General features: G+C 40.5%; 1 protein-coding gene across 3 annotated transcripts in view; it reads right to left on the bottom strand.

The window, feature by feature from the left end:
• The window catches only part of SLC41A2 (solute carrier family 41 member 2), a 45,600-nt gene extending 33,677 nt beyond the window's left edge, over positions 1-11,923 (bottom strand). The window contains exons 1-3 of one of the 3 annotated variants that reach the window (XM_058189954.1): positions 11,190-11,919; positions 10,379-10,499; positions 1,185-1,883 (exon numbers count right to left, since the gene is read on the bottom strand). In XM_058189954.1, coding sequence (XP_058045937.1) covers positions 1,185-1,742 — 558 coding nt within the window. In that variant the 5' untranslated portion in view covers positions 1,743-1,883; positions 10,379-10,499; positions 11,190-11,919. Of the gene's footprint in view, positions 1-1,184; positions 1,884-10,378; positions 10,500-11,189 lie in introns of all 3 variants that reach the window. The other 2 variants (XM_058189956.1, XM_058189953.1) reach the window with 2 other exon arrangements.
• Between the last annotated feature and the right edge of the window lie 282 nt (positions 11,924-12,205).

Here is a 12,205-nt window from a genome sequence, read left to right as displayed (position 1 = left end):
GGGTCGGCAACCTTAAACATTCAAAGAACCTTAAAAGTCCTAACCAGAAGCCCCCCCATTCAACTCTGGAGCCAACCAAAAGTCCGGCTCCCCTGCCATAGAGTCTCCTCTTAGTGCAGCATCCTTTTTCCTCTACCTGTCTTAACCGAAAACCCTATTAATTGTGGAGCCAACCAGAAAACCTGCCCCTTGCCATAGAGTCTCCTCCTGGTGTGGCTGCTCCTTCCCCCAACCAGAAGCTCCTCTCAAAATTGTGGTGCCGACCGGTGACAGGGAGCTGCAGCAGAGGAATGAAAGAGCCACATGTGGCTCCAGAGCTGTGGCTTGCTGACCCCTACTCTAGACAAACCATCTGTCTAGGATATCTGAACTGAACAGGGACTCCATAGAGTAGTTCAAAGTAACCCTTCCAATGCTATAGTTCTATGAATCTCCTACCCACTCTCAGTAGACAGTTGTGAATAAACATAACTAGAAGTTTAAAATCTAATCAAAACTTGGAGAGATTCAAAAATCTCTACCGCTACTGAAACTAGGGATATTGTCATGCTTCAAAAAACCTCACATTATCCCATCCTGAAAACATGGACATAATCATAAATAAGGCACTCCTCATCCTTAGTTGTTGTGGTTAGTTGCGAAGTCGTGTCCGACGCATCGCAACCCCATGGACAACGTTCCTCCAGGCCTTCTTATCCTCTACCACCCTCTGGAGTCCATTTAAGCTCACGCCTACTGCTTCAGTGACTCCATCCAGCCACCTCATTCTCTGTTGTCCCATTCTTCTTTTGCCCTCAATCTTTCCCAGCATTAGGCTCTTCTCCAGTGAGTGATCCTTAGTATATTTTTTAAAAATATAAAATGCCAGTTAAATCCATCAAGAAGCATCTTTGGGTTTTCCTGAATCTACAGTTCTTAGTTCTACTAATTAGACTTAAATTACAACAATAAACTTGTGAGAAAATAGGTCTTTTCCTACCCGCACCTACGTGCATTAAAACTCAAGAGATTTTGAATGAAGTCAAAAATTCTGCCAATGAAATGCTATTCCACAGATTATTCTTCAAGTGGAGAAAAAAGCAGAAATTATGGGGAACCATGGAAGTGTTATAAACATGACACTATCTAAAACCCTAGTCCAGAAGCATCATGTTTACAGTACTATACGATAAGAAAATACCTACCTGAACAATATCTAGAACCATCCCTGCAGACACTGTTCCGAATCCTGCTAGCAAGAATGGTACAAGTATCTGTAATGCCATAATGCTGCTAGATTCCTTGGGCTGTTTTCTATTTCCTTCCAGAATGGGAGAGGTTTCATCACTGTCGCTAGATAAATGGTTGTCCTGCAGTATAGCATCCATTTCTGAGGAGTCAGTCCCATCTGAATAATTGTAACTTGCAAAGTTATCATACTTTGGGCTACAGCTTGATGAATTATGTCCGTTATTCCCATGATAGGCTGATTCTGAAAAGTGATGATAATCCATGTGTTGATCAGTCCTAATACTGAAATTGTGTCCTGATGGCTGCAATCCATCTTGCCAGAGACTATTTACTTTCTTATGTCTCTCTTCTTGAGTTTTGTGATAAACAATTGGAACCATACTCAACGGTAAGTTCAAGAATTTGTCGGACTGAATTGCATTTAGATTTATAGTCCAATTTACAAATCCTTCTCCATTATAGGCTTTATCATTTCTTTTCTTGCTGACAGATCTTCCTTTACAATTAGTCATACTGTTTTGGAAATATTGTTTTGATAATCACTTCAGCTCTCAATAAATTGTATAGTTATACAGAAATACAGAAACTGCTTTTTTGTCTACTATGTAGAAAGTGTTCTTTTTATGACTTCTTGGTCTTGACCCAGTTTAAATCTGAAAAACAATATAGCAAACATTAATTAATTTTACTATTTTTCATATTTGATAGTTTTCTTTTGAGTGGTTTATAATATTTTTGCATTCTAATAACACAATTACATCCTTGAGTTATATTACTGCTAAATCCTCTATACAAGTACAACTCAGGAGAAAATATGACGACACAATGATAATTTCAGAGAATACTGTATATAAACTCAATTAAACTAGGAAACATCATTAGTGTTAGTTGAGTGTGGGTTCACTCCTATTTATATACAATAGTTTGCACTATGAATATTGCTGGGGGAGTTGTTTTTCTCGGTAGTTTCTTGATTAGGTTATTGTTTTCTGCTTGTTTGTCTAGGGTGAATCCCTGTTTATCTAGGTTTTTGCGGCTGGAAAAGATACGTTCAGATATTTTTGTTTCCTTCTAAGCTTTTTTTAATTGTCCATTTTGAATGGTGTGTAAATGTGATTTATCTCTATGTGTCTACTGATAGCTGATTAGTTTCAAATGCCAAGCTTCCAGGAATATCCTAGCATTTTTTTTATTTATCTTAGTCTAGGATGTTCACAGTTTACAAATGGAAACTATGGTTAAGTCGGTCCTGTGTTGTAAAATTAAGAAATTTTCAATGTGTCTTCAATGAACAATGAACTCCTTAATCCTCAATCACAATAAAGGATCATTTCTGCATGTCACACCAACACCACCATAAAAAATCCTGCTAAATGATACACAAATCAGATATAAAGCAGAGGGCAGTGACACTGAGCCTATGCTTTAAGTTATAAAATAATTTTGGCAAGCAAGCGTTTTGCAAAGCAAGAAAGTACAGCTCTGACATCACATTTTTTAATATCTCAAAACACAATATCTTCCGCCAATGCACCAAGTGTTGGAAAATCCCCTAACAAATGAATGGAATTATACTGATACTTTTAATTTTATTACTGATTGTGATTAGAGAAAGCAATGCATGAAATAAATAATCAAACAGAAACCAAATATGCCTTTTATTTTCTTTGAAGGCATTCCAACTTCATTTTAGCAATTTAAATGGTAATGTTTTTAATAATATTCTTTGCAATGTTAATTAAAAAGTTACTAGCTGAAAACTTTTGTTAATGCTTAATATGTTTTATATAAGCCGAATTATGCAGTCAGAAATAGGCAATATTTAATTAAGCAGTGATCAGGCATCAATATAATGAAAGAAACAATATATAATGAAGGAAACAGTTGAAAATCTTTTTATACTTAAAGGATTTGTCTTATTGATTTATTTGACAAACAAACAATATATCTTGCCATATATAACGAGGAAAATCATCCTTATGCATCCTTCATAATTTTGGAGTAAAATTTTCCTATATAATGTCATATAATATAATGACTGTTATATTGTCATTAGAAACAATTTTGTATTTGCAGAAATTGTCTTTAATTATATACAAAATTATATATATTACATATAGATACATCCTACAGATGTATTGATTTAGTGACGTTAACTTCAAAACAAATTTTCTAAACTTCTGTAGAATAAGCTATGCCTAATGACAGAAGGACGTAAACTTGCAGAACTTTCTTAAGTATATCTGTCTATCAGACAATAAGAAAATACACTTTTAAGTTCCCTCAGAGGAGGAGGAGAAGGAGGAGGAGGAGGAAGAGGAGGAGGAGGAGAAATAAAAGAACAAATATTAGGTAACATTTATAGCCATGAGATTTGATGTTTAGACTTGCTCTTGCAAGGTATATAGACTTTAGAAGCATACAATGATTTTTATCATTTCTGAATGAGCTATATTTCACTTAAATTCCTGCCAGATCTTTATATGATTAGTAATCCTGTTAATTCTTCACTCTTCCTGCCAAATTGGATTACTGATAATTACATTGTCTGCATTAAGTATGCCTCATGGCTCAGATCATAAACTATTTTGATTAGCCAGATTAACAGTCTGCTCACGTGTTTACTAGATTAGCAAATGAGTACATCCTATGACATAATGGTTTCTTGTTTTATATGGTATTCCTGATGCTTCATAGATAATTCATAATACAAGGATTTTCAGCAAAATTACTTTCTAAAATGTTACGGAATGGGCAAACCTATAAGATTTATAAGGCAACATTTTGTTTTGATTTGCTAAAACATTTATTGATCTTTAAAGTACTTTAAAGTATTAAAGTACTTTATTTTATGGTAGTAATTTTTCATTACTCAATGATAAAGTTAATCACACAGTGAATTAAATCATGGAGAGATGGATGGGCAGAATGAGACTGAATCTGCATCTTGATCTGAAGAACTGCACCGATTTTATGAACAGATACATATCACATTATTTCCACCTAGATTATTATATCTAACTTGAATACTTATTGATCTGTTTGTTTGTTTAATATTTATGACACCCATCTCCCCTATATAAGGAGATTCTGGATGGCTTACAATTTATAAAAACAAGAATACAATAATTAAAATATTAAAACATTAAAACTACACAAATTAAAACCTCAAAAATTATACTGAAACCCAGTAGTGAAATCCACTTACCGCTACCAGTTTGGAAACAGGAGCATGCATGCCTCTTCTGCACATGCGCAGATGATTAAAAAAATGGGATGTAATGACATCCCAGCAGATGGGCGGAGCCTCCCGCTGCCGGCATTACCAGTTCAGCGAACCGGATAGAACCGGGGGGATTTCACCGCTGCTGAAACCAGAACTGAGAGATGGACGAGGTGGAGATGAGGTCTTCTTACCCTGTCAGCCACCTCCAATGGTGAGTGTCCCACTTGGGGCTCCAGACCAACCAACAAAACCAGTTTCCAGAAGGCCAAAAGGGTAGGGCACTTCTTCTGTCCATTGGTAGAGAGTTCCACAGGGCCGGAGCCACCATGGAAAAGGTTTTTCTCATTGACTCCACCTGCTGAAATTACTTAGCATACGGGTCTGTAGTAGGCCTCTTCCGGTGGAGTGAGTGGGGCAGGCTAGTCCCATTGGGTCAGGTACTCTGGACTCATGCCATATAGGGCTTTAAAGGTAATAACCAACACCTTGAATTGGACTCAGAAGCAAACTGGTAACCAATGAAGCTCACGCAATAGCTGTGTTCATGTGCCACCTTAGGGGTGCCCAGAATAATGCGTTCTGAATTCTGTACCAGCTGTAGCTTCCGAATACTCTTCAAGGGTAGTCCCGTGTAGAGCACTTTGCAGTAATCCACTAAGTAATCCACTAAGGCATGATGTCGTGTCCCACTCCTCCGCTGACGGCCGGGTCAGGGAAATCCGAATCAGGCTTGCCTCTGCAGCTCTGCCCAAAGTCCTAGCAAAGTCCTCAGAGCAGGCAGGAGACCAGTAAGTGACTTCAGCAAGATAAGTTCGACTTTTGCCTGACTCAGAGACTGCCAGAAAGCAGATCCTTTATATAGGCCATGGGGTGTGGCTCCATGACTCAGCACTCATTAAGGCCTGCCCCTCCCTTCCTTCTGTTGCCTCCGCCTATCCAGCCTTCTGATGCGAGGGTCACACCAATCAGCAGCTGTTGGGAATAAACCCTCCTCAGGCTCACATGCTGTGGAGGAGGGGGAGGGGTCTAGCTGCTCCGTTTGCCTGGGCATGGAGTCAGGGCTGGGGCCGGGAGATGCTCCTTCTTCTGCAGTTTGTGTGGGCATGGAGCCAGGACTTGGGCCGGGAGGCATACATTCCTCAGTGTTCGGGAGCAGGTAAGAAGGCCCCGGCTGCTCTGAGGGCAGGCAAGACACAACACATGAATGACTGTGCACAGGGTCTCATGATTCAGATAAGGTTCTTTTCCTTGAGCCCGCTTGCTGGCATTCCTTAGAGTATATTTGTTTATTAGCTCTACATATGAAATATAATCTTTCCAGATGTTCATAAACTTCATTTCCCCACTCACATTGTCCAGTAAGGAATGCTAGAATTTAGACCAGGGGTCTCCAACCTTGGTAACTTTAAGACTTGTTGATCAACTCCCAGAATTCCTCAGCCAGCTTTGCTGGCTGAAGAATTCTGGGAGTTGAAGTCCACAAGTCTTAAAGTTGCCAAGGTTGGAGACCTCTGATTTAGACAGCAATATCTGAAGTGCCTCTCTTCTAACATTAACAATTCAAATGTCAAATCAAACCATAGTTTTGAATCCAATCCATTGCTGACATTTTCAACTGCACATATAAATTGGGGGATGGAGTGAACTTCCCAGCTACTGAATAAATCATGCTGACTGTTATAGGTTTCCAATGTTTTCACTACGTAAATTTCAATAATGTAGCAGCCCTGGGGAAGAGCAAAACAATGGCTTATCAAATTTGGTGTTTTAGCACTAAACAGAGTCAAACATGGCTTGTTATTTCGGTTTATCAGACTACAAGAACTGCAATTTGACAAGATATTGTACCCAAACAGTTATGTACCAGCAGGTTTGGGACAACTCTAGTATCTGCAGAACAGCCATATATATTTAGTACAAAATCATTAGTGCAAAATTTATTTATTTATTTATTTATTTATTTTGTCATACAGTATATATAAGCATGAAATAATTATATAATATATAAGCATATATATAAGTATGAGTATGTAATAACTATATTAATTGGATATAACGAAAGGAAATAATAGAACAGGAACGGTAGGCACGCTCTTACAGGGAAATAGAAACTAAGCTAAAAGATGAAATGCAAGAGAATTCAAGATGACTGAACAAAAGCAATGGTAAAAAGCAGATGTGTTCAACTAACACCTGACAAATAGCCAATACCCAAAACTTTATCCAGATTTTGCCTTTTTTTTTTTTAATGACCTGATAGCTCAGGGCAAATAAGCTGCCTAATATATTTGCTTCAAGCAGAAGTTATTTCCTCTGTCTTCACAGGGATTTTAAAGTTGGGCAAGGTAAACATTTTGACACAGACAAATAAGAAAAAAATGACACAACTGGGGCCACCCTAAAAGAGGTTTGTGAAACCATTTTTTATCAATGGAAATTTACTCTTTAGAGAAAGTATCTCAGCATCTGCATACTAGTCATAACCAGGGCCACAGCATCTTATACTCATCCCATTTTCTCTATTTACGTTTAGCTCTTCTTTCCAAAGCTTTTTGCTGCATCCCATCTAGAAAATAGGCAGCAATAATAGAAGTTTCCTAAGTAGGAATTATAATGGGCTCACAGACATGTAGGCATCCTTGAAATGATCAAATTTAGGTAAAAGAAGTAAAGTTGCTAGGATAATGCTTTCCTGAAGCCCATACCATAAAGATCCCTAATTTTTAACCAACGTTAAACTTAATAACCTTGATGTACATAGTTTGGCTGCCCTTTTATTTTACAAGAAAGATGGCCAAATCAATTAGTATAATAGGATAAGCAGAAGAAAAATTTTCCCTGGAAAAAAATCATTTTTTCTAATATCCAGGAGATATTAAAATATTTTACTATTACTATTGGTTTTAACTCAAAGCAATTACAGGATTTCCATAACTTTTCAATTGTTTTCAAGACGGTTGAAAAAAATGTCTCATGAAAAGCTATAAAAGCTTGCCAAGGGTAGGACTGCAGCTTGGGGACATCAGACATAATGATAAACAGAACCAGAGCCAAAGGTAGTTGCAGCTTTTAGCTTTGATAGAGTATATCTGTTTTGTGCCACTCTGTTCTCTTTCTCTACCAACACAAAACTGCAAGATTCTCACGCCAATTCCATGCTTCCATACTATTAAAGGCAATTATTGCTTAAAGTAAAATGGTGCTAAATGCTAGTGCCAAAGATCCTGGGCTGGGCTGCTGGCGGTTTGCAGGGGTTCAGGAGAACCTCTAGCTAAAATTCTGTGCAGTTCAGAGAACCCCCAAATCCCACTCCTGGATGGCCCTGCCCATCCCGTCCTGCCCCACCCCACCCCACCCAGGAGTCCCCACATGGCCCGTTTTGGATGCAGGTAAGTGCAGGGCGCATGCGGAGGCTCGGGGATGGTGAAAAACGGGCATAACGGAACATCGGGAAGGCTGGAAACAGGCCCGTTTCCATCCTCCAGAGGGGGGAGGCCATTTTCACCCTCCCAGAAGCTTGAGGAAAGCCTCCGGAGCCCAGGGAGGGCAAAAATGCTCCCCCCCCCCCCCCCGTGATGCAGGAGGCTGACTAGGCCGCCATGGCCACACCCACCCAGCAACCGGGCAGAGAACCTCTTGCTAAAATTTTTGAAGCCCACCCCTACAAAGATCAGATACCTATGGAACAGAAAACTATTGAAATTAAGCTGTGCTGTTTTCATAATTTTGACGGCCTCTCTCTGCCAAATAAAGTACAAATTTAGCATGTTTCATAATCCTTCTTAATGCCAAGGAAGTACTGGAAGTAATCACAGCTGCCCAAAATGTTGAACTGAGATTAGAAATCCAAAATATTCAAGAGCCTTCTGTACAATATTATCTACTGATGTAAACAGGACACATTTTAATTAAGTCTTAATTTCCCATCTCTGCTTCAGGTAGGTAAATGCTCCTGAAATATTATGGTCTCATTCATCGCCTCATTTCTAATTCATTGTAATCATGTTCCCTACAGTTTTGTACGATACTACCAACATAGCAGCATATTTCCACGTAGACTTTTTTTTTATTTTGTCACAACAGTATATACAATCATCAACATAAAATAACTCGTCATGAGAGAAAAAGTATATATAAGTAAAAGTATAAGTAAAAGTATGCATATAATATTATAATGAAGAGAACAATAGGACAGGAACGGTAGGCACTTTTGTGCTCTTATGCACGCCCCTTATAGTCCTCTTAGGAATGGGGTGAGGTCAATAGTAGACAGTTTTTGGTTGAAGATTTTGGGGTTTTGAGTAGAGACTATAGAGTCAGGTAGTGAGTTCCAAGCGTTAACAACTCTGTTACAAAAGTCATATTTTCTGCAATCAAGTCTGAAGCGCTTGACATTAAGTTTGAATCTATTGTTTGCTCTTGTATTGTTGCGATTGAAGCTGAAGTAGTCTTTTACAGGAAAGATATTACAATAGATGATTCTGTGTGTTAAACACAGATCATATCGGAGTCGGCGGAGTTCTAAGTTTTCTAAACCCAGAATTTCAAGCCTGGTGGTATAAGGTATTTTGTTGATTTCGGAGGAGCGAAGAACTCTTCTAGTAAAATATTTTTGGATGCGTTCGATAGTATTAATGTCAGAGATGTGGTATGGGTTCCAGACGGATGAGCTGTATTCAAGAATAGGTCTGGCAAATGTTTTGTATGACTTGTTCAAATAATTTAAGGAATGGCACATGATTACGGTACATCTTGTAAGGGTTTAGTCAGATGACGTGCTAAACTTCTGTAGAAGGCTAACTGGATCACTTACACACCTATTATACAAAATTTGGAAGCTTCTATATGTTATTAAAAGACAGAATTTTTGTCCTTGTTTGCAAGAACTGGATCTGCACAACAGAAGAAATTCAAAATGGCAATAAGATGGTAGTTTGTTTAGCTCAAATAAATGATTATAATACCTTGGAACAGTGTTTCTCAAACTCAGCAACTTTAAGATGTGTGGACCTCAACTTCTTGTTCTGGCAGGGGAATTCTGAGAGTTAAGATTCATACACTTAAAATGGCTAAAGTTGAGAAACAGAGTTTAGAGCAGGGGTCTCCAACCTTGGCAGCCAGGAATTCTGGGAGTTGAAGTCCACCAGGCATAAAATTGCCAAGATTGGAGACCCCTGGTTTAGAGTGTCACAAACCTAGTCTGTACCATTTTGCTGAGGTTGTTATTCATATCTGGAACAATTTTTTAAAGGCTAATGCCTAATGAAAATTAGCATTCAATAACTTAAACCTTAAATTTTAGCTTTAATATGTTTTATCTGTCTAGCTTTCAGCTTTTAAAATTAAACCTTTATAACAATACATTGTATATTGAATTTCAGCCCACATTATTTAGAAATAAAGTTGATGAAAATTTTTTCCCTTGTCTCAGATACCCAATCTTCAATTATTAACAGCCAACATGCCAGAGCTGCTGGGTGGAAAATCTTGAGTTTTGAATTGCAAAAGTTTGTGGTGTAGAATTTATAGTTTATGACAAATTCTGGTAACCAGATTAAAACCAGACAGATATAACTTCATACAATCAAATCAGTGATGAAGGGCACAGCCCCCAGATATTTAATCTTCAAGTAAAAACTGAAAATACAGTACACAGAAAACGATCACATTTACTTTTTCATGATGGTTCCTATCTCTAATCTGCTTCTAGTTAATTCTTCATAACATCATTGGTTAATTATTTTTAAACCAATTGCTTATTGCCTACTGTTTCAAGAAAGCAATAACAAACTTCTCCTTGTTTTTCTGACTTTCATATACTTCAAAGTCATTAATCCTTTATAAAGCGAGAAAACTGCTAAGCCAATGCATACTTATGCCAATAACAAAAAGTACTAAATTTTTTTAAAAAAACAGATTGACCTTTATCAAGTTATACGCCTGGCCTTGAATTGTGGCGTTGCCAGCAATCTTTTAAAGAGCTCTCTACCGAACTTCCTTGACTCAGCCAAGTTCACTTCCATGAGCGTTCCTTCTCCACCCCCTAAACAGCAAAAATCACAAAGGTATCACATATCCCTGGTGTAACCCTACCATAATCTGCTATGACTAATTTAAGGCACTCAAGAGGAATTGTAGAACTTGCCCCTTTCAAAGCCCCCAGCTGGGAAGAAAGAGCAACTGGGTGGATGGGGTGGAGAGAATATCTACACCAGGGGTCTCCAACCTTGGCAACTTTAAGCCTGGTGGACTTCAACTCCCAGAAACCCCCAGCCAGCAAAGCTGGCTGGGGGATTCTGGGAGTTGAAGTCCACCAGGCTTAAAGTTGCCAAGGTTGGAGACCCCTGATCTACATAGTTAACACTCTTGAAGGGAGGAAGTGACCTACTTTTTAGGATGCTGAGGAATGCCACCCGGGACCTTATGCAAGACCACAAGGTTACCCACCCAAGCCTCGTGGAAGGGAGATCTCAGTGCATCTGCCATCGGTGGGAACTGAGAAAGGAAGGGAGGGTAGATGAAAGCTGTCTCAGGTGGGCGGGGAGAGCCGAAAGGAAGAAGGCTTTCAAGGGAGGGAGCTGGGGAAAGCCCCAGCCCGGGTGGACGGAGGCGAAAGGCACGTTTCCTCCTAACCGAAGAGCAACCCGACTGCCTTACTTTCCCTTCTGGGACCCGTCCAGGCCAGGGAATCCCCTCCCGCCTTGCCGCCCATCTCCGCGCTCCCCAGACCTACCTGGCCGGCGACGGCGGGGCTGGCCCCAGCCTCTCGCAGCAGATGCCGCCGCTTGCCATCCTCCGTCGGGCGCAGCGCGCCAGAAGCTGCCCCGCTCTTCGCAGGAAAAAAGGAGAAACCTGCCCGGCGGCCGCGGAGTTGCTGACAGCTCCTCGGGGCCTCCGCCCCCACTGAGCAGGCGCGGCCAAAGTCGGCGGGGGCGAGGGGCGTGACTAGCCGGGAACCCCCCACCGGCCCGGGTGATGTGGCCGGTACGCGCCGGCGATGCCTCCACGGAGGACTGGCCGCTCCGCCCGGCGCCCGCGGAGGAGGAAGGGACGGGGACAAAAAAGGGGGTTGGCGACGATATCCAGCCTCCTGGCCGCTTTCCCACGCGGTCGGGATGGGGCTCCTCAGGAGGAGGCGGGGTGAACAGCCACCTGGTCCCCCAAGCTTCTCCAAATCCGGGGGTCTCCAGCTGAGTTGGGACTCCAGCACCCATAATCCCCAGCTAGCGCGGCCTTTGAGGCCGGACCTATTTGGAGGAGCTCGGAGGAGAACTGGGGACGGGGGTTTGTCATTCTGCATTCCTTTGAATGAGCCAAGGTATATATTGTGTCGGAAAGGGAGTTTGCAGGGGGGCAAGCCAGCCCCGATGGCTCTTCCTCAGTAGGGCGCCCAAAAATGCATATTTTAGCCACAAAATGCAGTCAGTAAATGATCAGCTTTCATGTTGCTGACCAGCTACAGAGATATAAAGCCAAGCCCAAGGAATTATTACTGTGGCAAAATTCAGCACAGCACAGAGGCAAAACTGGCCCTAATCTGCTTTTTCTACACTACACAGCAATGTGTTTTTTCGCTCTGGGAAAAACAAGTGGGAGGAACAGGGTTTAAGGAGTGCAAAATAAGAACCAAGCAATGAGCAATTCTTTCCGCTGAAAAGATGAATAAAAATATTTATTAATGTTGTTTTTCGTATCAAGTGACTAGAGATAACTGTGCAAAACAAGAACATGAATCACAAAATAACCATA

Source organism: Ahaetulla prasina, chromosome 7 (genome assembly GCF_028640845.1).
Source record: "Ahaetulla prasina isolate Xishuangbanna chromosome 7, ASM2864084v1, whole genome shotgun sequence".
Classification (NCBI taxonomy): Eukaryota; Metazoa; Chordata; class Lepidosauria; order Squamata; family Colubridae; genus Ahaetulla; species Ahaetulla prasina.
This window is presented reverse-complemented; position numbering and strand designations above follow the sequence as displayed.